This window comes from Pteropus vampyrus, unplaced genomic scaffold (genome assembly GCF_000151845.1).
Source record: "Pteropus vampyrus isolate Shadow unplaced genomic scaffold, Pvam_2.0 Scaffold193, whole genome shotgun sequence".
Classification (NCBI taxonomy): Eukaryota; Metazoa; Chordata; class Mammalia; order Chiroptera; family Pteropodidae; genus Pteropus; species Pteropus vampyrus.
The window spans coordinates 1,874,301-1,897,496 of record NW_011888974.1 but is presented as its reverse complement, the minus strand read 5'-3'; the positions used below and the strand labels follow the sequence as shown (position 1 = coordinate 1,897,496).

The 23,196-nt window shown below is 44.8% G+C and overlaps 2 protein-coding genes and 1 pseudogene across 5 annotated transcripts in view; 2 read left to right on the top strand and 1 right to left on the bottom strand.

Moving 5' to 3' along the window:
* Positions 1 to 1,553: 1,553 nt before the first annotated feature.
* MDH2 (malate dehydrogenase 2) lies at positions 1,554 to 17,746 on the bottom strand. The gene is made up of 9 exons (XM_011371544.2): positions 17,553 to 17,746; positions 11,351 to 11,519; positions 9,820 to 9,903; positions 9,249 to 9,358; positions 7,726 to 7,851; positions 4,981 to 5,058; positions 3,869 to 3,968; positions 3,388 to 3,539; positions 1,554 to 1,888 (listed from the first exon to the last, which is right to left on the bottom strand). The coding sequence occupies exons 1-9, from the start codon at positions 17,616 to 17,618 to the stop codon at positions 1,757 to 1,759; spliced, it is 1,017 nt and encodes a 338-aa protein (XP_011369846.1). The 5' UTR covers positions 17,619 to 17,746; the 3' UTR covers positions 1,554 to 1,756.
* LOC111746565 lies at positions 15,895 to 16,013 on the top strand (annotated as a pseudogene).
* A 48-nt stretch (positions 17,747 to 17,794) lies between the features above and the next one.
* The window catches only part of STYXL1 (serine/threonine/tyrosine interacting like 1), a 54,024-nt gene continuing 48,622 nt past the window's right edge, over positions 17,795 to 23,196 (top strand). The window contains exon 1 of one of the 4 annotated variants that reach the window (XM_023537548.1): positions 17,795 to 17,851. The gene's annotated coding sequence lies outside the window, so the exon portion shown is untranslated. Of the gene's footprint in view, positions 18,897 to 23,196 lie in introns of all 4 variants that reach the window. The other 3 variants (XM_023537547.1, XM_011371546.2, XM_011371545.2) reach the window with 3 other exon arrangements.

The following is a 23,196-nucleotide window of genomic DNA, read 5'->3' as shown; positions in this document are numbered from 1 at the left end:
GGAGGAATTATTCTAAAAGCATAGTGATATTCAAGGCCACACTCTACAGTAGTAAAAACCAAAATCACCCAATCACCCGACAGTGGAATACATTTTATAGGAAAATACATCCACATTTATAGTATGAATCACGTGTGGTAGTTATCTCCAACCAAAGAACCAGGCCTCCTGGTATTCCTGCCTTGTGTGGTCGGTCAGTCTCATCCCACCATGCACCTAGGTTTGCCCTGAGACTTAATCATGATGTGGCAGAAGTGATGCTGTGCCAGTTCTGAGCCTAAGCCTTAATGCCAGGCAGCTTTCGCCCTTGTACTTTTGGAAACCCTGAGCCAAGTAAGAAATCTGTCCACCCTGTAGTAGAGGCCCCATGAAGAGTGAGGCTTGAGACCTCACAGAGACTAGCTATCCCCGCAACCCTCGAGCACCATCCATACCCCTCAGCCATCATCCTGGATGTGCCAGATCAGCCAGGCCCCCATAACTGGAGGCTCGGAACCTTCCAGCAGAGCCTTGTCAACCTGCAAAATTGTGAGACCTAATAAAATGGCTTAAAAGCAACGAAAGTAGGTGTGTTACACAGTAACAGACTAGAACAGGCTTTAAAATGACACGTGAAACATCATTTCAACATATGAAATATGCAAACTTAAGAGAAATACTATTACCAATAATTATTTCCTGCTTTATTTTTTGGCTACATTTAGGTTTTAAACGATGAACACGTATTACTTGTTTGAGAAAACAATGATCCTATACTCGATTGCAAAATCTGTTTTAGTTTCACTGGGTGTAGCCACCTACCCTTTCACCCTTTGATGGAAGGCCATCACCCGTTGCCAGAAAGTTCTTGCTCAGATATGCAGCGTGGTCTGCACGTCAGAGGCCATGGCTTTTGGGGAGCAGACTGTGCCCAACGCTAAAGAGAATCAGGTCTCCCTTTTATTCCTCACAATTTTCCTAAGCCTGGATAGTACAATAAAGTCCCTTTCAGGCCACTGAGGAAGAAAGACAGGAAGCCACCTTTCCCTGACAGACAGCATTGTGTCCTCAGCCCAACCATGGAAGCAGATGTTTTGGTTTCTCCTGTACCTGTCCCAGCTGTCCTCTCAACACTGGCAATGGGATGTCATTGTTGCTGAATATCAGGGCTCCACCAGAAGAGGTTAAAATTCAGAGTAGGACAGTTGTCAGCCAAGGCAGCTCCAACACAGAAGACTGTGCTGTTTGCTTAGCTGGAAAAATAGCACACAGGAAGAACCAGGGACAACAAATAGCGACTTATCATCAGTCACTGAGCTATTACTCCTCGCAGGTGAAAGGACACCGAGGAATTGGCCTGAGCAGACTCTTCTTTCAGTTTACACACCTGAGGGATGCAATGGTGCAGAGCAGGTCTGGGAGGAGCAACTACTGATAAATATTTCAGACTTCTTTGAAGCTACAAATGAGATCATCTTGCTTCAGTCTAATATTTAAATAACATCTAGTATTGATTTGTGATGAAAGAAATGCCAGACACTCAAGTCAGCTCTAGTAGGGAAGAAAGCACAATATTTATGGCAGAGACCTTGAAAAAGAAAATCAAAGCCTACTTTTATTGATGCACCAATAGACTGATCCGCAACTAGGAAGGGATGGTAACATTAATACAATATTCATCGTTAAAGCAAAATGAAATACAAAGAAATCTGAAATGCTTTACAGTGACAGAATGCCTTAATAAGTTAAGGAAATGGACTGCCTGCTAACAGTTTTCTCATTTCATGTTCTTCACAAACTCTTCTCCTTTCTTGATTGAGGCTTTCAGCTCAGGAATGGCATCAGCTATCATCTTCTCTTCAAAAGGGGAAAGTTTGCCAATGCCTAGATTTTTCTCGATGCCCTTTTTCTGAATGAGAGGGGAGGCAGAAAGATTTTACAGAGAAGTTAGTTTCCATGAATGGGTTTGTTATAGAAAACTCAGCTTGTATCATCATTACCTCATTCTAGACTATCTACTCCCGTGGCTTCTGGGCTGTCTGTTAAGAAGCTGCAAATACCTGGACCTTAGGCTTCAGTCACACAGTCCATATGTGGGGATCTGGGCTGTTACTCTGCATATACCCTGGACAATCGCTTCCATGACAACTTTGCTTATCTATAAAATAAGCGCAGTATCTACTTCAAGGGAGGCTGTAAACACACATGGGCAACAGGGCACATCAAGTACTCAACTGGTTGCACTTAATGTTATTCTCCCTGACATAGAGCATACTTTGGGGTTCTAGTCTCTTTCTCAAGTTGGTAAAGGGCTGAAAAGAAATTTAATATCCACTTGAGTCCAATGTAATTAAGTAGGTAAATGTCTGAAACTAGGAAAACAACAGTGCCTGTCACTGCCTCACCTCCCACTGCTGAGCCCTATTTGTGCTGCACCAGCAGCCTCAGCTTCCAGCCCCTCGGAAAGCCCTCCTGACTCGGTTAGCCTTGAGGGCTCCTTTCCTACGGGCCCTGCCACACTCTGCACATCCCTGCGCTGAACTGGTTATTGAATTAATCTGGTTAGTGTCAGTCTCTCCACCAAATGGAGCCCCCGAGGCCTGGGGCCACGTCACACTGCTCTTCGCACATTGGGATGTCTGTGGGAAGGGCCTGTGGGTGGCCCAGCAAGTCACAAAACTGTTTTTTACTGGGCATGAGATGAAGGCCACCACACATCAGCCTGATTTCAGCGGTTGCCCAGCCTATGAAATAGAAGCCTTGGCTTGATGGTTTGTGAGAGTGAGACCAGGGGTTTCGGCTCACTGAAGACTCATTAGGAGTCAACCAGACCAAAAAACGGCCTGGCTAAAGCCAGCAAGGGAACCAGATGGGCTCCATCCTAGATGCCACAGTTTTAAGGAGACAATCTGTACCACATTCCAAGGAAAATCAGTGACGTGAGGAGCAAGGGACCAGGAATGCCCAAACTGGAAAGTGTGTAGCTGTGCACCATCTCTAGACCTCTTTGGAGAAGGAATTAGGCTTGGCAGGCCCTGAGGTCAGAAGAGGAATTAACAAGCATAAGCTATAGGGGGACAGCCTGCAGGCTGATGAGGGGAAGCCTCTATTTTCAGAGCTGCCCATGTACTACCTTGAGGTAGAACAAGGGTCTCAGGAAACACACCCACGCAGCCAATGATGACTAACTGTCAGACCCATGGGGAATGAAATTCCTGTGCCAGGAGGTTCCAACCCCAGTTTGAGATTCCACCCTTAAAAACCCAAACACATGCCAGGCAGTGAGATGTAGTTATTGCACAATGGAACTCTGAATTATGGAGCAAATGGACAAGACAGAGCTCCTGAGTCTTAACTAGAGAAAACTTTCCTTCCACAGTCAAGAGACCCAACCTCCAGGATACATACTCCAAGCAGCAATGGTGTGGAGAAATAGGGACAGTCCGTTTCTTGGGATTTAACAAAAGAACATTCAACCACTCCTTCCTTTCCGTTGATTGCATCCACAAGGGAAAAGACAAACCGGGCTCCGGCATATGCCATGGACAGGGTGGCAGAGCCTAGGAGGACACAGGAAGGTTAGCCAAGCTAGAACTATAAAATCCAGGTGAGCCTGTCCCGCCAGCTAAATAAAGCATCTGTAAAATCTCTAGCTCTAGTCATGAGAATTTAGGTCAGCATCCCTCAATTCAAAAACTAATGAATGGCATGAATTAGCTCTGCCAACCTCAAACACTGCTCCACCCCACAGAGCAAGCTGAGCTGCCCTGATACTGGGCTATCAAGCGAACATACAGGAAACTTAAAAAAGGTTTGCTCTTTGCCCAGGCCCTTGCAGTCTTCAACTCTGGCATCAGCACCTGACCTGGGGCTGCCTCTGAGAACCTACCTGCTCCAGCTTTAGCCTTGACCACCTCCGTGCCAGCCTCCTGGATCCGCCCAGTAAGCGCTGTCAGCTGGTCCTGGGGAAAGTCCACCTTGGGAGTGCACTGCAAGCCAAGGCCACAGGGATCGTATAAGCAGGTTCTGCCTCCAGTCACCACTCCCAGATCCCGCATTCTCCTCACGCTCCTCACGGCAGGTCCCCCCGTATCACCACATGGGAAACCAAGAGTCTTTCTTTAAAGTCAACTTTGTTGGGAACTGGAATGAGTTTCCCACTCATTTTTTAAAAAAGTTTTAATATTTTGGCTAATTTTAGACTTAGAGAAAAGTTATAAAAACAGTACAAAGATTTCCCTCACCTGGGTTACCCTCATGTTAACATCTTACATAACCACAGGGCAATTATGAAGAGTAGGACATACATATTAATTTATTATTAACTAAACTACAGGCCTTATTCAAATTTCACCAATTTTCCCACTACTGTTCCTTTTCCATTCCTGGTTCCTATTCCTGACCCCACTGGTACAGTTATCTTGCTTTAGTCTATTCTCTAATAGTTCCAGTCTTCTTTTGTCTTTTGTGACACTTGTTAAAAGTACTGTCACTCATTTTGTAGAATGCTCATCAATTTGGATTTGTAAAGTGATTTCTTGTAGTTTATACTTTTTTGGTAAGAAGACCATGAATATTTTGTGTCCTCGTTATACTCAGAGGTTATGAGGTTGATTTGATATCTCATTCTTAGTGTTTATTTTGTTGCTCTTTCTTATTTTCAAACAAAGCAGCTTTGCCTGCTCTGACCAATTCAGGAAGTCATTAATATTTCTACCAGCAGTTTTCACTGTGTGTTGAAGCTGGTTGCGTTGAGCACCTTCTGACCATACTCACTCCACACAGCTGTGAACCCCTCAGACGCGGAAGCCTGACCACAGCTTTCTACAGCACCAGTCAAGAAATCCCCAGACAACTGGGGTGGGGCTGCACCTATAGCAAGAATCCTTTCAAAATGCAACAGATGGGTAGACCGAGGACAGTCTGCCGTGAGTGCCTCAAAGCAGAGCCTCTTTAAGGTGCTCATGAGCTTAAGGCTTCCTGGCAAGGTCACGTACATACCTGAGAGATCAGGGGGATGATGGTCTTCCCAGCATGGCCGCCAATGACAGGGACATTGACTCGAGCTGGATCCAAACCCTAGTCACCAAAGGGTGATTAATTTTTAACAAGCTCTCTGAGTATAAAACAGGTCATATCCAACCAGAGCACTAATACCAGAAAAATCCAAAGAACTCAGAACAAAATAAATCTGAAGAGAGACTGACTCTAGTCGTGCTTAGATCTACCATGGCCCCACCCACGGTCTAATATCTGTTTGAACATGTATAGTGAAGAGTAACTTGTCATTTTATGAGATCGCTATGAAGTTTTTCGTGTACGATGAGTTGATGAAAACTGCCTCCTTGTAGCACCCCCCCACAAAACTGGTCCCTATCAGTCTGATATCTTAGAATCAAAGAATGACAGTCTTCTTTCCCACAGCTAATGTTATTCCCAGGCACAAGCCCAGACTCAGGTGCCCACACTGTGTTACAGAGAACAAGTCAAATACCCTTTCCCTCATTTCAGAGTAAAATTCAAAACAATTCCAGGACACCCAGGGGTGAAAAGTCTGTCAACTCAGACAGTGATTGGGACAGAAAGAACAAAACTGGGAAGTCTCAGAACACCCTGGCTCCTTAGCAGGCTTGCTGAGAGAGGCTGGTTCATTCGTTAAACCAAGGTACAATGCCCTCAAGGATCTGTGAACCAGGTATTTCTTATAACGGTCAAAAGAAGAATCTGGTGGGAGTTATGGGACAGAGGTGAACATCCCCCAATGATGCTGCCTTTCCCAAATGCCACAGCCACTGAAGAGAGCAGCCCTAAGTTAGGAAATCAACCCTGCCCAGGAAGGGAGGCCCAGCTTCAAGGCGGGCAGACACAGTAGGACCAACTGAATGGAGCAGGAGCTCACAAGCTGAAGCACTGTGCTAGTCACCAGGGACACAGGAATAAAGAGAACTCCTGCTTTTGAGGACCTTATTGTCCAACATGAGACAGACACAAAGGGACATTCCAATGCAAAGTGCTAAGATGGCCGCAAAGGATGGCTACTGAAACCAGGGGAGCATTGCAGCCTGGGGAAGGCCTAACTTCATCTGAGATGGAACAGGAGGACCTCACCAAGGGAAGCATATTCTAGGCAAAAAGAGGAGAAAGAGCAATGGCCTGAGTATAAAGAATGCATATAACAGCAGAGTATGAAATGTAAATGGAGAAAATTTCTCCGAGCCAAGTAGAAACAGAAGGTGGCATAAAAAGGGTCCAGACAGCCAAGAGGGAGGAACCAGACACTGGGAGCTTAAGGGTCAATTCTGATTCTTCAGGAATTTTTCAGAATATCAGACAGCCTGAGGTAAAGGGCTGAAGCTTGACAAGCACTAGCTTCCTGGAAGGGTCAAGAGATCCCCCTTTCTCCACCTCACACAATAAAGCTTCTAGGCTAAGACAGCACTATCTAATAGCACTTTATGCAAGAACACAGCAGCCGTATATGGCTATCGAGCATCTGAAATTTGGCTAGAGCAATGGAGGACATGAATTTCTAATTTTATTTAATTTTATCTAATTCAATAGCCAGTGTAGTTTCTGTACTGCATACAAATAGGGGCCAAGGGGAAATGGAGTGCTTTGAGAGTTGGTAGAACCATGGGAGCCCTAAGAGAATGAGCACTACCGGTCCCAGGAAACTGGGGTATGAGACTCAGGAAGCTGGAACCACCCCCTGCCCCTCAGTTTCAATGTGATCTCCATAAAGCCTTTCCTGACTCAAAGACAATCACACGCTATACACATTGAACTGGTTAGTCAATTAAATTGTCTCTTGAATTAAAGTATCTCTTCACTCCACTCCGCAGAGGTCTCAAGGCCTGGGGCCATGTCTTAGGAATCTCGGTGACCTCCACACTTAGAACTGAGACTGAAGAACATGTTGCAGTATGGATTAAAGTGAGGTATCATCAACACTTCAGAAGAAGACCTGTCTGATGCATAGGGGAGTAAAATAAAGGTCGATGATCCTGTGTGTGCACTTCTCATTAAGCTGTGTGCACGACAATATTTCTACTTTAGAGGCACTCCTCATCTGAAAAGTCAGATGAAAGATGGTCTAAAGTTCAAGAAGGATACCAAAGTAAGTGGTTCTGTTGGATCCACAACCAAAAAGATTAGACAGTGAGTTGTGAAAGGGACTCCAGACCTGGGGCTGCTGCCGAACCCACCTCAGGATGAGCCTGGCGGCTCAGTCGAGCAGCCCAAGAAGTAGGCAACTGGCAAGATCAGAACTCTTCCGGGTAAGCTACCACAGATAACCCAAGAAGGGAAGTCAGAACTACGGGCCAGGGACAATTTTGGTATCTTAGGATTTCGGGAATTTCCCCAAATTCGTGTTTGCTGTTTTAACATCCTCTGTCCAATGATTAGCAGACAAATCCTGTCAGAACTAGTTTTTAGAGGCAATGAACTTGCAGAGCATAACTCAGTCCAGCCAGTGAGAAAACCTAGGGAAAGCCTGAACCCTTGATGCACCAGAGAGAAGAGTGAGTGAGCTGAGCCAAGACTGAAGCTGGAGGGTTTAAATCTGCAGGGGCCTGCTGGATTCCTCAAGAAAACTGGGAGCTACTTCACACCAAGAGGGCAAGCTACTCGAAATACTTAAAACCCCCAAGTTACAAGTGACCTGTAAATGCCCCCGTGTCTTCTATGCCCATACATGAGCCAAGGTTGGCCAAAAGACCGAAAGACACGTGATGCAGCTCTTACCTTCAGTTCTGCAACAAAAGTGTTGGCTCTGACAACATCCAGGGTCGTCACTCCAAAGATTTTACTGGGGTTGTATACTCCATGTTTCTTGAAAACTTCTGACGTGATTGGGATGGTGGAGTTGACCTAGTAAATCCAAGAGACAGGTATAACTTACCCTGCATTCTGAGAGCACAGCCATGCATCAAAAGGAAAATCTTCTTGCCAGACTGCTGACAAGTCCTAAGGTGCCAAATTAAAATGCCCTGACAACTCTGTTGATAAGCAAGTGACCCTTCATGATGGAACAGGTCATAGTGGGTGGACTTCCTACTCCACAGGAGTGCTTCTTTCTCCCTCCATACAAAGAAACTCCGCACTGCAGCAGACACTCTTCCCTTTGGTGGCCGTAGTTCAAATATGCACATGACCCTTCAACTATCATTTTAAAAATGTGATGATGGCTCCACAGGGCACCTTTAGCTCCAGCTGGGACTTACACCTAAATAGCCAGTCCTAAACACAACACAGCACAGGGCTAAAAGCTCAGATGACATCAGGTCAAGTCCCAGCTCTGTCACTCCACATGGTAACTCCAGGTGAGCTACTCAAACTCCCTAGGACTTGGTTTCTTTGTCTGTAAATGGGGGAGACAACGACCTCATGAGGTTGTGAAGATTAAATAACTGAATATATGGCAAGTGCTTAACACTTTACCTGGTTCAGAGAAACAACGTAACAGATACATATTAGGCACTAGTTAGTCACCTCCCTGACAAAAGCAGCAACTGCTTTCTACTTGTGACCAACTAGCCCTGAGGAAGGATGAACAGGCTGCAAAGGCAGGACCCTCTTCTCAGAGGCCACCAGCACAATCTCGGCATTTATCAACAGTCGTTTTCCTCAGTCAACATCACTGTCATTGCGCTATCACTCAGATCCTTTTCATACTCAGTGACCAGAATCCAGAATCAACCAGGAGGGAGGAATGAAGAAAGCTGTTAGTAAATGCGACCCAAAGGCCTGCTAGGGCAGGCGTGGGAACCATCACTGTCTTCTCAGAGAGGACACAGCACTCAAGAGTTTCTGAACTGAAGAATAAGCTCCCTGCAAACACCAGCGAGCAGGGCCTGGGGTGGCTGTGTATGAGATATGTGTATAAGTTTGAGGAGAAAGGGAATGATGAGGAATTAGGAATTGCAAACTCTGCATAAAATATAGTAAAAAGAGTTCACAGGCTACCACAATCATGGCTGAAATGAGCCTTAAGAATGGACTTATTTTCCAGGTAGAGAAACCAAGATTCAGAGAGGGGAAGTGACTTGCCCAAAGGAGCAAAGTTAGCTGATGGGTAAACCAGGTTAAAACTCACTTAGTCCATACCGGAAAGAATCCTTAGGAAATAAATTTAAGGACCTCTTATGAGTTCAGCCAACTATTTCAGTATGTTAGTCTGAACATTCTTCCTATAAGCACATTAGCACCCTTCTGCTAATGTGAGCTTTATCACAGTACCAGCAGCTTTACCTGCCAGCAGCACTCACCGGATTTGCAATGACACAGATCATGGCGTCAGGGCAATGTTGAGCACACGCAGCAGTCAAGGTGGCCACAATTGTGGCATTGGTGTTGAACAGGTCATCCCGTGTCATGCCTGAGAATGATCCAATTAGAGATGTTCACAAAGCACAGGATAAATTTCCAAATACGTGCCAAATATCATGTGTTAGTGGTCACAGAAAGTCAAACATGAGATAGGGTCCCTGTTTCAAGTTAATCTATCTCGTAGAGAAAACAGTCCAGTGTGATAAGTGCCAAAATAGAGGTCTGTGGGGGTGGAACACGGGGAGGGGAATCGGGGAGGGTGATATCTGAGGAGGATCATCAAGGATCAGGAAGAATTCCCAAGGCGAAGACAGGTGGAAGAAAAGACATGGGGTGGGGGTGGAGTGCACAGCAGACATGTAGAGGCCCTGATCTTTATCCCACACACAATAAGGAACTTTTGGAATTTTTTTCTGGAGCAGAAAGATCTGACTAGATCCGTTTTTCATGGAAAATCACTTCTTCATCTAACTTGCAGGGAGATGCTAAGCGAGGCTTTCAAACACACACCTGGTTTTCTTGGGACTCCGGCTGGAATAACCACCAAATCACAACCTTTCAGGCATTCAGGCAGCTGCTCAGGTCCGAGGTAGCCTAGGAAAAACACGCATGTGTTTTCTTGCTATTTCCAATCTGGTGGGGCTAGCACATCTGTGGGGACAAGGGCTAGGCAGGACAGCCTCCACCTGCATCCAATGCCAACCAGAGGCCTCAAGAAAGGCTGAAAAGGCCCACCTGTGACGTGATTCATTTCCTTGAGGACAACCACCCTAACAGTTCTGACTGGTAGGAAGGCTCCCTTTTTACTGTTTTTCTCCAGCCTCCATTTGCCCAGGCCCTGGATTCAGAATGGATTACCCTCCAGGTTTCCACAAAGCCAAACCAAGTAGGCTGCTTGTCTTTATCCCACTGGATTTGTTAGCACCTTTAAGTCCTTCTCAGCTCCCAGTTAGAAGAGCTGTTTATTCCACATCACAGTCATCTTAACAAAAGCTCCATCTCAGAGTCAGATCAGAAGGCACAGTGAAGGCCTCAAAAGAAAACCCCTGTGCCGATAAACAAGGACTCTAAGTATTAGTACCTATTTTGTTAGCTCCTATCATCCTAAGGGAAAAAGGTCTATTTTTAAAGACTTCAGGGAAATTTGCTCTAATGACCAAAATCTGCTTTGATTTTGACTTTTTCCCTATTTGCAGGAGCTTTCAGAAACTTAAATATACAACCCAAAAGAAAATGAGCAAATTCGGAGGGACTATGGAAGGCACATAGCAACATATGACTTGAAAGTCAGCCTCCTGAGTTGTTTACATCTTTCTGGACAGCATTTTGGTACTTTAGAGTAAAAGCTTCAAAATATTCATACTCACTAATTTTACTTTTAGGACTCTAAGAAATAAGATATAAAGATGAGGATATTTATCACAGTTTATATATTCACATTTATAGGAAAGGGCCCAATGATCAACAGTATGGGAATAATAAGTGATAAATTATAGTATAACTTAAAAATAATTTCACCAAGAACTTGGTGACATAGAGAGATATTGCTAAGACGTGAAGGTAAAATAAGCAGGATGTATAATTATATGTTATTTTAAATTATTTCTTGGATTACATACCTACATCTCCCTAATAGGAAGGCAGATTTCCTAAGGTGGCCATACTTTGGAGAAGCTAGCAAAGATAACCTTGAGTAGGCTAGTCTATAGCAAAGGAAGGTGACCCGTAGTGACTGGGAACAGCGTTTCTTACTGTCCTACATCCCCTAGGAGTTTCCTTCTTCCCCATCCTCAATTACTTTACAAAAAAGATAGAATAGGAAGATTAAATTACCTTTGTTTTCCTCAAAGACACTACCATTTAAACTTTTATAGACTCAAGTCCACAAAGGTAATCATTTGTAAAATTTAATTCTAAACTGAACATGGAAACCCCAAGTCTCTGAACATCTAGTTTCATCTAAGAATCTTACTCTAAACTTGGATCCTGGTCTACTGAGAAAAAGAGATGTAAAGGTCTCCGGGGCCAGCATGTGCAGTACCTTTCACATTTGCTCTGGTCTCGATGTGGCTCAGATCCGCCGCCACTCCAGGCGTATGAGCAATATCGTAGAGGGTCAGGCGGCTCACCAAAGGACTGTTCTTCAGGAGAAGTGAAAGGGGCTGCCCAATTCCTCCAGAAGCCCCGAGCACGGCTACCTTAGCATTGTTCTAAAAAGAGGCACAGGAAAATAAAAAATAAAAAAGAGGCACAGAGAAAGGACTCATAAGGATTCAAATTAAAAGGATACCTCCTGCAAAGTACTGTACTGGCCTCATTTACTGCACAGATGCCAAAGGAAGATACTATTGTATTTCTACCAGTGCAAAGGTCCAGTTTCCTTCTGAAGTTTAGAGGTATGCCTCAGGAAAATGGGGGAGAATTCATGTCTATAGAGGTTCTGATAGGGTCAAACTTCAAACACCCTCTGAAAAATGAATAAGCTTTATTTATCAGGCAGCTGGGTTTGCAACACCAGCTTTACCTTCAATTTGAAGTTTTAAAAACTATAAACATTTACTGAGCACCTACCAATGAGCTAGTCATCACACTTGGGACTGCAGGACTAAAGACTCCTGCCAGCTCTGGAGGGGACAAGTAATGAGATGTACAAGGAGCTGAGAGAAAAGAGCTAAGCACTATGTGTAGAGGGTGGTGGTGTGTGACGCGGCGGGGCGGGGGGCGGGACGGTGGGGCAGTCAACTATCTGAGGTTGAGGGATCAAGGAAGAGTCCATCCAGGCAGCAAAATATAGGCTGGAGCCTGAGGCAGGATTAGGAGGGATGTGTATGTTGAAAAGGCTCCTTCTCTCCCAGGTAAATCAGATCTATAGCCTGAGACCCCTATACCCACCAGTTCTCAAACTTTGGTATGTATCAGAATTGCCTGATGAGCTTTAAAAAAAAAAAAAAAAGGCTACAGAGGGCCAGGCTCTTTGAAGTAGGATCTGGCTTTGGACTTTGGACAAGTTCCCCAGGTGATTCTGACACTGAGCAAAGTTTGAGAATCACTACTGCTCCATACCACGTGAAGCAGAACAAGCAGCAGTTGGCTCTGAGCATGACAGCTGGGAATAGTTTAAAAAGTGATATGGTTTGGTGGAAGGTCCAAACAGACTAGACTGCCTCATTAACATCTGAAAGGCCACAACTAGAAGCATTTATATCACTTCATTGGTCAACTTACTGGAACTAAAGTCAAAAAACCTAACTTTCAACAACCACTTCAGAGCTAAGCAGATTCAACAATTGGTTGTCATCTAATCTTAATCATTTTTTAAAAAAACAGCTTCACTGAAATGTTATTTCTCAAACCATACAATTCACTCATTTAAAATGTACAATTCGATGGTTTTTAGTAGTACAGAACTGTACAACCATCACCCTATAAAGAAATCTCATACCCATTAGTTTACTTACCATTTCCCTACAACCCCTGGCAATCACTAATCTGTCTCTAGATTCGCCTTTGACTATTCTAGATATTCTACACATGAATGGCTTCATACAACATGTGGCCTTTTGTGCTGGCTTTTAGTATGTTTTTGAGGTTCATGCATGTTGTAGCAGGTACCAGTACCCTATTTATTTTTATAGCTGAATAATATTCATTGTATGGATGTACCACATTTTGTTTAGTCATTCACCAGTTGATGGACAATTAGGTTGTTTCTACCTTTGGCTATTATGAATAGTGCTGCTAGGAATACGCGTGTACAAGTTTTTGTGTAGACATGTTTTTAATTCTCTTGGGTATATACTGAGGAGTGGAACTGATGAGTTGTGGCAACTCCATGTTTAACCTTTTGAGAAACGGCCAGACTGTTTCCCAAAGTGGATGATATTCAATGCTCACTATAATTCAACAGGCACCAACTTCCTACCTGCCACATGCCAGACTGACTTGCCAACATCAATAAGACCTGCAAACTCAAAGATATGCAAATCGATTGAACAGCACATTATTTGTGTAAGTGCCACAGAGGCAGACAGATGCTGGCGGAAGGAGACATGGAGGATGGCCCATTAAGGGGAAGCAGTCACAACAGTTCTTTATGGCTCAAGCACTGTTGAATACATGTGGAAGAATGAAGGTAGAGCTAAGCACAGCATATCTGGTCCTTTAGGCAATGGGGAAACATTGAAGGGCCTCAAAAGTTGAAAAGTATATAATCAGATGTGTTTTAAATAAAAGGCAGAGTGGAAGATGGATTGGAAATATGTAAGAATGGAGGTAGGGAGACTACTGTAACAGTCTAAACATGATTGAAGGGTGGGATAAAGGCAGCAGCCAGGATGGGTAGGTTATGAACGATTTGAGGAATAGTAGCAATAGATTTAAGTCACCCTCTCCCCTTCTTCATTCATCCAAATGGTGGGCAGAGGGAGGAATCTAGGATGACAACTCTCTGGCTTGAGCAGACAGCATTACCTTTAAGCAACAGAGGGAACTGAGGAGGGTAAGGGGTTTGGGAATAAGAATAATGAATTGTTCTGCATGTTGAGTTTGAGCCATTTGAAACATCCAGATACACACGTGCCTAGCAGGTCCCTGGACAAAGGGCTTCATCTGGAGGTCATAGTGTCTACACTGGGGTTAATGGAAGCTAGGGTCAAGATACAAAAGGGAACAGAGTGAGAAGAGCACTAGGGACAGAACTTTATGAACACCAGCATTTAAGGGGTGGAAGAGGAGTCTGTTAAGGATGATGAACTGACACTTAAGGCCACCCCTACCCCAGACATTTTTAACCAGTTCGATGACTGCTTCTTGGTGACCCTTTCTATGAAGGGCAGAATTTATTATACAGCAATACCTTACTTGAAACTCAAGTCACCCAACAACCTAATTTACTGGCACTGCTGGAAACAAAATTGTAACAGCTGGCCATTTATCAGGGTCTGCTTTGTGGCAAGCACTGAGCTTAGTCTTTCTTCATTTAATTCTTACAATTCTATTAACATCAACATACCTATTTTATAGATGAGGAACTAAAGCATTGAGATTGTAATACACCTCGGCTCACAAAGAGAGCAAGTGATAAAGCTGAGATACAAGCCAAAAATAGGTGATTTGAATCCTGAATGAGTTTTTAAAATAAAAGTCTTAGAGAAAAGAGAACTATTCCAAGTCCCGCCCTAGAGTCCACTCCCATTACACAAAAGGCATTCTTCCCCTGTAGGTCTCACTCAAGGCCTAACCAAAATTCCAGCCAATCGCATGATGTCGTTTTTAATCTAAACTCACATGAGAAGGGGAGCCTATTTTCTGCAGGTAGGCAGGCAGGTGCCAGGAGAAGTTAGGTGACAAAATGAAAAATAGCGGACACAAGAACTCAAAGCACTGTGTGCAGCCATTTATTGAGTCCTTACACAATCGCTGTACATTGTATTCTATAGCAACTGATGCTAGTAATAATGGGCTTGTTATCAAAAACAAAAAACAAACCGACAAACCCCAAACCAAAACAACCCCAAAGAGTGCAATCTGCTTAAGAAATGAAAACTCTAAAAACATATATGACTAAAATTTGAAAAAAAGAAATTTTAAGTTGGTGCTTTAAAGGCAACACCTGACATCACAGAAAACTAGCCAGAACAAACCAGAACCTGAGGTAGGGCAATCTTACCCACTTCCAGATCTTCAATTATCATTCCCACATCTTGTCCCTAATCCTAGGGATTCCCAAATTCCAACTCCATATTCCCAGTTGTTAGGCATTCCACTGGTCCCACAAACCCAATTGTCTAAATAAATTTATCTTATCTCTCCCATCCCTTTTCCCAAATGGTACCTTTGTTCTCCCAAATTCAAATCTTTGGAATCATCTTCTTTTCTTAATAGCGACACTCAGTTAGGACATGAAGGACATGGCATCTCAAACATCTTCCCATTATCTAACTTAGGTTTTCAGCATCACCTCCAAACTATTCTTCTTAAGATTCAAAGTTTTAATCATTTCCTTGCTCTAAAAGCTTCTGAAGTTCCTCATGACCAGATTACTCAGCCTGGCTTCCAAGACTGACCAAGGTTCTCACATGGGGAGAACAAGACAATTCTACTGGGGTGCAGGATAAAAATATCAATGTTTTAGTATTATCTAAGATTAAATTCCACTAATAGACTGACCTAATGCCCTCACTGGGGTCCTTACGTCAATCAGTCTCATATGATACACAAGATGAACACAAAATAGTGGGAGGAAAGAGAGGATGATGTTACTCATTCCGTTGCTTTCAGTGTGCTAAGGTAATGTTATTGTTTGCGCATTACAAAATTTCATCAACATAGTTAATATTTATAAACACAATCCTTAAGTGGTGGAAGCCTTACAATGAGGTGAGGATCTTTAGTGTGGCAGAGGTAAGCTTATGATCTCTTTGTATAAAAGCTGTCTTCAAACTCACAGACCTTTTCCAGGTTGAGGAATGGTTGTCAACAGTACACTGCTTAGCAATTGTTTTGAAAATGGATAGAATAACACTTTCTTCATTTATACGTTTGCTTGTTAAATCTATTACAGTTTGTTTTTAAACTTCTACTTTTTGCAACGGCTATGCCACCCCGAACACGCCTGATCTCGTCTGATCTCGGAAGCTAAGCAGGGTTGGGCCTGGTTAGTACTTGGATGGGAGACCACCTAGGAAGACAGGATGCTGTAGGTGTTCAAATAAATAAATACTAAATTTCTACTTTTTGTTATAACATATATATTAATATGTTAGTATATATCTGTAGAAATAGAGGTTGCATGCGTAACACATTTTTATTGTTAAGGATACAGGATCCAGTCTCTAAACCAATGTACCATTTGGTTCAAGCTCTGACCTACTTCCTCCTCAACATTTCTACCTGTTATGTGCAATAGGCATTTTAAACTCAACATATCTAAAACTGAGCTCCTGATATTCTCCGCCTGCCCAAACCTGCTCTTTTCTAGCAGTCTCTTCCTATCTCAGCAAACTCCAAAGCCCAAAGCCTTGGTGTCCTCCATGCTCCTCTTATATCTCAATAACCATCATCAAATCATGTCAGCAAATTCCACCGTCTTACCTTCAATCAGTTCCCTTCCCCCACTCAGCATCACTCTTCATCATCTACATGCCCTAATTTACTCATTTTTGGGTGATCTCAAGTGCTACTTTCACTCATCTTGGTATCCCCTGCAACACCCAGCCCAGTTCTTGGCAAGCATGGATACTCAATTTAGTTATTTGTATATTAATTTTTTGAGTGAATTAAATGCACAGGAAAGTGATCTGAAGGACTGAAGCTAAATAAGAAATTTGGAATCTTCTTTAATAATCACCTCCCTTTTGTGTGTGGCACTGTAAGCATGTTCTCTAATTTTGGTTGTATTAGAATCACCTGGGGCACTTTGTAAAAATACAGAGGCCCAGGCTCTACTCTACTTCAATGAGCCTGGGCCACTGTCCTTTATTAGCTTTTAGGTGATTCTCAGACACACCAGAGTTTGAGAACCACTGTCCTAGAAGAAACAGCTAAAAACAGTTTAGGCTTCAGTAGTCCCAGGCCCAGTAATGCACCGTTACAACACCTGGGGGGCAGGCCCAGCCCACCCACAGCATGAAGTATCTTTTAACAAGATCCTTAAGCAGCAGCAGTCGTCAGATTCTTAAAGAGATAGCTTAGTGATCCAAAAGCCATAGACAGCGGTCAGGAGAGCTGAATTCTAAGTCTATGATCAAATAACTGTGTAACCTTGAACCAGTTCTCTACCCTCGGTACTACGCCTGCCTGCCTGCCTGCCTGCCTGTACTATGGAGTTAATAATTACACATTATTTGTACGGATGCTGCAAGAAGAACGAAAGTAGTCAAAGTACTATGGGAACTTGCATAAAAACATAAATTACTTTCGGCCCTAGAGCCCTGGCTTCTCAACCTTGAAGGACTGGAGGCCAAGAGCAGGCCCCCTCTGGTAGACCCGGGGAGAAAAGCTAGGGGGCTCGGAGAACCGCACCAGTTCTGGAGCTGGGCTACCTCCCCGTTTGTCTTTCCAGGCTTTCACTCCCGCCCCTCCCGCTCAGTATCAGGGCCGGTCCAGGGAGTCATAGCCGCCAACCAGTACCGGGCGGCCCTGCTGTTCAGACCGGCCCCCAGGTTAGGGCCGCTCGTAAGTCAGAAACACACGCGGCCCAGGCTGGGGGCCTCAGCCTGCAGCCAGCCCCTCGTAGGGCCTACCTGGGCCGAGGTGCTGAAGCTGCGGCGGAGAGCGGCGCCGGAAGGCCGGGCAAGGGCTGAGAGCATGGCTGCGGCGGGCGGGGCGCGGACCAGCAAGCGAAGGACCTGGCGGCGAGTAAGTGACTCCTACGACCTCCACACTGCACAGGGATTCTTGGCTGCACTTCCCCTGGCCTCGCGAGAGCGGCTCGGCTTCCGGCCCCATCTCAGTCTCAGATATCGCGGCATCGCGGGCACTTCCGGACTGTCGTGGAGGAAGGAGGAGGGTCGCTTCCCGCTCGGTGGAAACGCGATCTGGGGTTAGGTCCTACCGCGCGTCGAGTTCTGTGCGGCGGGTTGGGGAGACGTGCTCGGATTGGGAAGGAGTGTCAGCACCTGAGAGGTGGAAGAGCCTTAGAGGAGCTATTTTCCAGGTGGGGTCCCAGACCAAGACTCTGACAAGGAAACCGGCCAAGGTCGCGCTGCTGTACGGGCGGACTGGGTGCGGTCGGAGCCTCCGACCTCAGCGAAACTCACTTCCCTTGCCCCTAGAGGCAGGAAGGGGCTCCGAGCTCTGGAAAGCCCTGGAAAGGAAAGGGAGGCCGAGAGGAGGGATCGAGAGTCCCAGGGGTTGGGGGCTCCTCTAATCTGTCACTCCTGTGCACTCCCCTGCTCACAAGCAAGTACCACCCACCCTCCTGTGCTGTTGTCTCTCAAGGGGCACAGGACCTTCCGTTATGGTTTAAAAGCTTTAGAGAGACACCACTACTGAGAATTGCTGACACTGAGCTCTGAGCACTAGGCCCTTTTCCACGAACTTTACAGGGCAGCAGTACTGTGTTACAGAGGAGGAAACATCTAAGTAACTTGTGTAGTCACCCAGCCCCTACCCCTCAGGTCTGTTCAGCAATGCTGTGAACACTGCCCCATTATTTCTTCTTTAGGGATGAAGAAACTGGCCGAGGTTAAGGGGTTTTATTTGAAAGTTACCCAGACGCAATTATCACTAGAGTTGATAATCTAAATGTATAAATTAAACTTTATTCACCCTCCCTCCTCCCAATATTTTCTGGGCATTCAGAGAATCCTTGCCCTCAAAAATTCCGGTCAAGTAGGGCAGAAAGAAGATGTGCTGTTGTCTAGAGAGAGGAATACACAAACCCAGTGGGGGAGCAGGGAGGATCTATGACTAAGCTTGCCTGGAAACAGTGGTTAGGAAAGCAAGGGTGAAGAGAACAGTTACCATGAGTGGCAAAGACAAGGGAATGCAAGGTGACTGGCTTACTATTTCCTCCCTTCCTTCCACTTGTTATTGTGCTACTAAGACGTGCCAACCCAGTCTTGGAGCTGGGTGTTCAACTGGGTGTAAGTAAAATCCACAAAATTTTTGCCTTCAAGATGCTCAGTCTAGTAGGAGAGAGGTAAATTGCAAGCAGCATAATGTGGGCAACTCTAGGGAGATTATCAGGTGCTGTGGGAACACATAGGAGGTGCATCTAACCCAGCTTTGGGGTGTGGGTGGGGGCTGTATGAGAGAGAACCCGGGGAGGATGAAACATCTAAGCTGGGAGACACGCAGACAGAGTAAAAGTTACTCAGTGGGATCATTCAACTCCAGAGGGAGAGAAGATGAGATCCTTGCCTGGGCATCGGAATTCTTAAAGGAGGGATGCTAGGAGCTGGGCCTTTAATAATGGAAAGTATTTAGATGAGGAAGAAGGAGAAAAGCCCAAAGGAAAAACCTGGAGGTAGGAAAGCCTAAATTCAGGAAACAGTGGATAAATAATTTCTGATGGAATGGGACATGAGGTTGAACAGTATCTTTTATCTTATCACTGACTGTGTTCTCTGGTTAATGATTTACCCCTCTCTTACCACTAGAACTTGGAGTCAGGTATGCCTTTCACCTCTGTCTTTATTGTCCAGCACTAACCAGGCTGAAAGTGGGCCTCTGAATCTGGGGAGAGTTGAATAGATTTAGATAAGATTGGAAAATGCAGGTTGGAAAAACCAGATTATGCAGGACCTATGGCTGAGAAATTTTTGTGTTATTTCTTGGGAAGCAAGTGTGTTTAGCAAAGGCTTTTATGTCCTCACCAGAACTGTATTTGAAGATTAGACGGACCTGGGCATGCTAAGGATTCCAAAGGAAAAATGTAAGGGGTGGGGCAGAGAGATTTTTTTAGGTTATCTTATGAAATGATAAAGATCTGTGTGATGGTGGTCATAGAAATGGAGAGGGTGGGGCCAAAGAGGGAGCGATCTTAAGGGAAGAATTAATAGTTAATGCCCATCTAGGTTTAAGAAATAAATGAAAGGGATGTGGAAAATCAGTCTGAGAGAAGTATATATGTACAAAAACAGGGAATTCAGGGGATGTGTGGAAGGAGAGGTGGCTGGAGAAAAAAAAATCAGCTCCATTTTAGATTGGCTGAATTATAAGTGATGGTGAGTTGTCCACATAGAAATATCAGTGGACAGATGGGGAGTTACTTCCAAGAAATATGGAATCGAAACTCTGGAAAGAGGCCAGGGCTAAAGTCATATTCCCTCCCCATCCCTGCCAAGGTAGCCCTGTCAGCATCTCCATAATGAAGAACTCAGTAACTCCCAAGTCCTCTACTCAGGCCATCACAAACAACTTGATGGCAAAGCTGTCCTCAGATTCAGCTCCTGTTTGCTTCCTTTTGAATTCCAAGATTGTTCATAACAGTCTTAACAGCTGCTGTATCAAGCACTGACTGTGCCAGGTGCTGTGCTCTGCTTTGCACGTGTGGCTGTTACACTGAACATGCAAGGCAGCATTCAGGAAGCCTAGTGCAGTCATAAAACAGCTTTATGTCTTCATCCCCGCTCTTTCTTGAAATCTTTGCTTGCTCTTGGATTGCATCTAGTCACCAGGGCAGACTTTATGTAATAGCCTAATGTCCATTTCACATTGATAGTTGAAACTCTGAATTTAATTAAAAATTAAAGCAACTCCCCTTCTTTAGCTTCTGTTAGGCTCCCACCTTTGGAGGGGAGAGTGGTTGACTTCTCTAATTCTCCATCTTGCTTCCTCCCTCCTCCGCTAAACCCCTTTACCACAGACTGAGGTTTCAGACACATCTATGTTGATGAAGCAGAATTATAAGAATAGAGATAGGGGCAGAGACTACTAATGTCATCTGGTATTAGTAGTCTCTGAACTTGATGAGAGTTTAGCTGACTCTTTTCCTCTGTGCTTTTGTGGGTCTCTCTTACCTGCAGTTCCCTTGACCTAGATGGTTACACTTAAGTCTTGCTGCTTTCAGTTGCTCCCTCAGCCCCTGCTTTCTGGAATCTCCCACTACCTGCAGTTGGTCCCTTGCCCTTCCAGATGGCCCTCTTGCCTGGCTCACATCTGGTCTACGGGAAACACTTATGCACCTTTTGCCTCAACAAATTCTGGGAGTGCAGGCTGTTTCAAATGCAGCTGCCTCTCCTTGCTTTGTTAACAGCTGTCTAGCCTCAGACTTTTTCAGGCAGGAGTGCAGCACCAGCCACTGTTCCCGCACAAGCTTCAGAGGGCACAGGCCAGCTATTCTAGGGGTTTTCTTTCTGATTTCATGAATTGTTTCAAGAAAGTTGAGACTTGTGACTGTTTCAAAAAAGGGAGAAGGATGCTAATGGAGGGGGAGAACTTTGAGATGCTGAAAGGAGGGGGCCAAAGGGAAAGGAGGAGGAAGGATTGGGTGGGAGAAAATGAAGTCAAAGGATGCTTGTCCCTCTGACTGGGAGGAAGCGGGAAGGGCACCTAGGGGGCATTTGGTGGGGAAGGGCTGTTCACACCCAGTGGCCTTAACCTTCCCAGGTAGGAACCAGAAAATTAGAGAAGTTGCTTCATGTGGACCTAAGGAGGGTTGAGGAGTTTTGGGCAAAAGTTGTAGGATTTGCGGAAATGCTGGGCAAGTGAGAAGGGGATTAGCTGGTGGCTATCAAGGCTAAGCTGAAATTCTGAAGCGTGCACTTTGTGTGAGCCCAAGTCCACATGGTTTCCTACATCCAGACCCAAAACTGGGGTCATTGACACACAGTCAGGGCTACACACACCGACTCACATCCATACACCTGCTTATTCACAGCTTTGAACACATTAACACATGGATCTGCACAGGGGATTTATTTTTATTTTTACTGCCATATAATTTACATACAATGCAGTATATAGATCTAAGTGTTCAGTTGGTTGGTTTTGACAATTTATACCCTTGTAACCTCCACTTCGAACAAGCTATAGAACATTTCATTCCAGAAAATTCCATTATGCTCCTTTTCATCAGTCCAACAACACATCTATTTTCTGATTTCTAGCACCATAGATTTATTTTGCCTGTTCTTTGTTGTATATTTTTGTACGCAATATACAAATACAGTGACATCCTCTTTGCTCTACCCCCGCACGTATGCAAGGCACACACAGCCTTATATTCTGACTATTTTGTACTTTACACTAGGCTTAGCCCACAGTGGTGAGCTATCAAATTGTTGCTATTAGGTACACATGTGCTAACCTACCTTCTCTCCAAAATTGTACCTCAAGTGAAATATTTTAAATTTTTCCTTTCAGATCCTTGGAACTAAACAAAGAGTTAGAAAGGCGGTAATCATTTTACCTTGCATAGGAGTTTTCTTTATTTTCCTCTAGGTGCTCTAGGTTATTGGAAGATGGGAACATTTATTTTAAGACAGAACCATATTTGGACAAATAGCTTTAACTTTTAGTTTTGGCCCATACCTCCTGGAAGTCAAAAGTATTTAGCTCTCCAAGATACATTCTAGCAGGACAACTAGGAAGTGGTGGACTGGCCACAGCAGAGGTAGCAGGAAGCTGCTGGAAGATTCCCAAGAGCTGAGAGTTGCCAGTAGTGGCAGATCTGAGTCAGAAGCAGAGCCTTCACTTCCCCAGACCAGCCAGAGGTCAGGGGAGTAAAACCAAAGCTGAGTCCAGAGCCTGGTCAGGGCCAAGGACCCATGTCAGAGGAGCAGAAGGTGGGCTGTAAGCTCATTCAAGGAATGGGGAGAAGCAAGAGCTGGAGGCAGAGCTGGCGAGGTGAGACCAGATATGGTGGCCATAGCCTTTGGGAGATCGTGTTGCAGTTCATTAGCCCTTACCTCCGATAGCTGTCTTGCTGTGTGGGTAGACCTGTCAACCTCATAGGACCACTAGGTACCTTGGGTGTCGTAGGCCTAGGTTTGGGGACATGGAGGTGATGGCAAGATAGAAGATAAGGGACAAGATGTAAGCAGCTGGGTGTAGGCCCCAGGCCCATATCTACTCCTTCTAAAATACAGAGATACTGCAATCTCTAACAACAGGGCGTGGTGCCCTCTGAACTGAGAGATTTCAGGACACTTTTGCAGCTTCTGCAGCTCTGGGGTACTGTGGCCTGGGATTCTGACCTCTAGCTTTGTCAAGTTTCAGGCCACAGAGAAGGTGTCATGCTGGGATCGAGGAAAGACTGTACCAGATCCCTTAGGATCCTGACCCTCAGGCAGTACCCCCTGTCCCCATCGCTTATAAACTTGGCCAGATCCTGCTCTGGTCTTCAGCTTGAGGTGCTTTGAATGGTGCTTTCTTTCTATTGGACTTGTAGCCATCACAGGCTCTTAGGCGAAGTTGAAAAGAAAGAGATAGGGTAGAAGT

Bases quoted from the DNA above. Each gene is read 5' to 3' on its own strand.
- MDH2 (XM_011371544.2), bottom strand. From the start codon at position 17,618: ATGCTCTCAGCCCTTGCCCGGCCTTCCGGCGCCGCTCTCCGCCGCAGC. The intron at 11,520-17,552 runs GTAGGCCCTACG...GCCTCTTTTTAG, and splicing joins GCTTCAGCACCTCGGCCCAG to AACAATGCTAAGGTAGCCGT. The intron at 5,059-7,725 runs GTAAGAGCTGCA...TTTGGTGACTAG, and splicing joins CTTTTGTTGCAGAACTGAAG to GGTTTGGATCCAGCTCGAGT.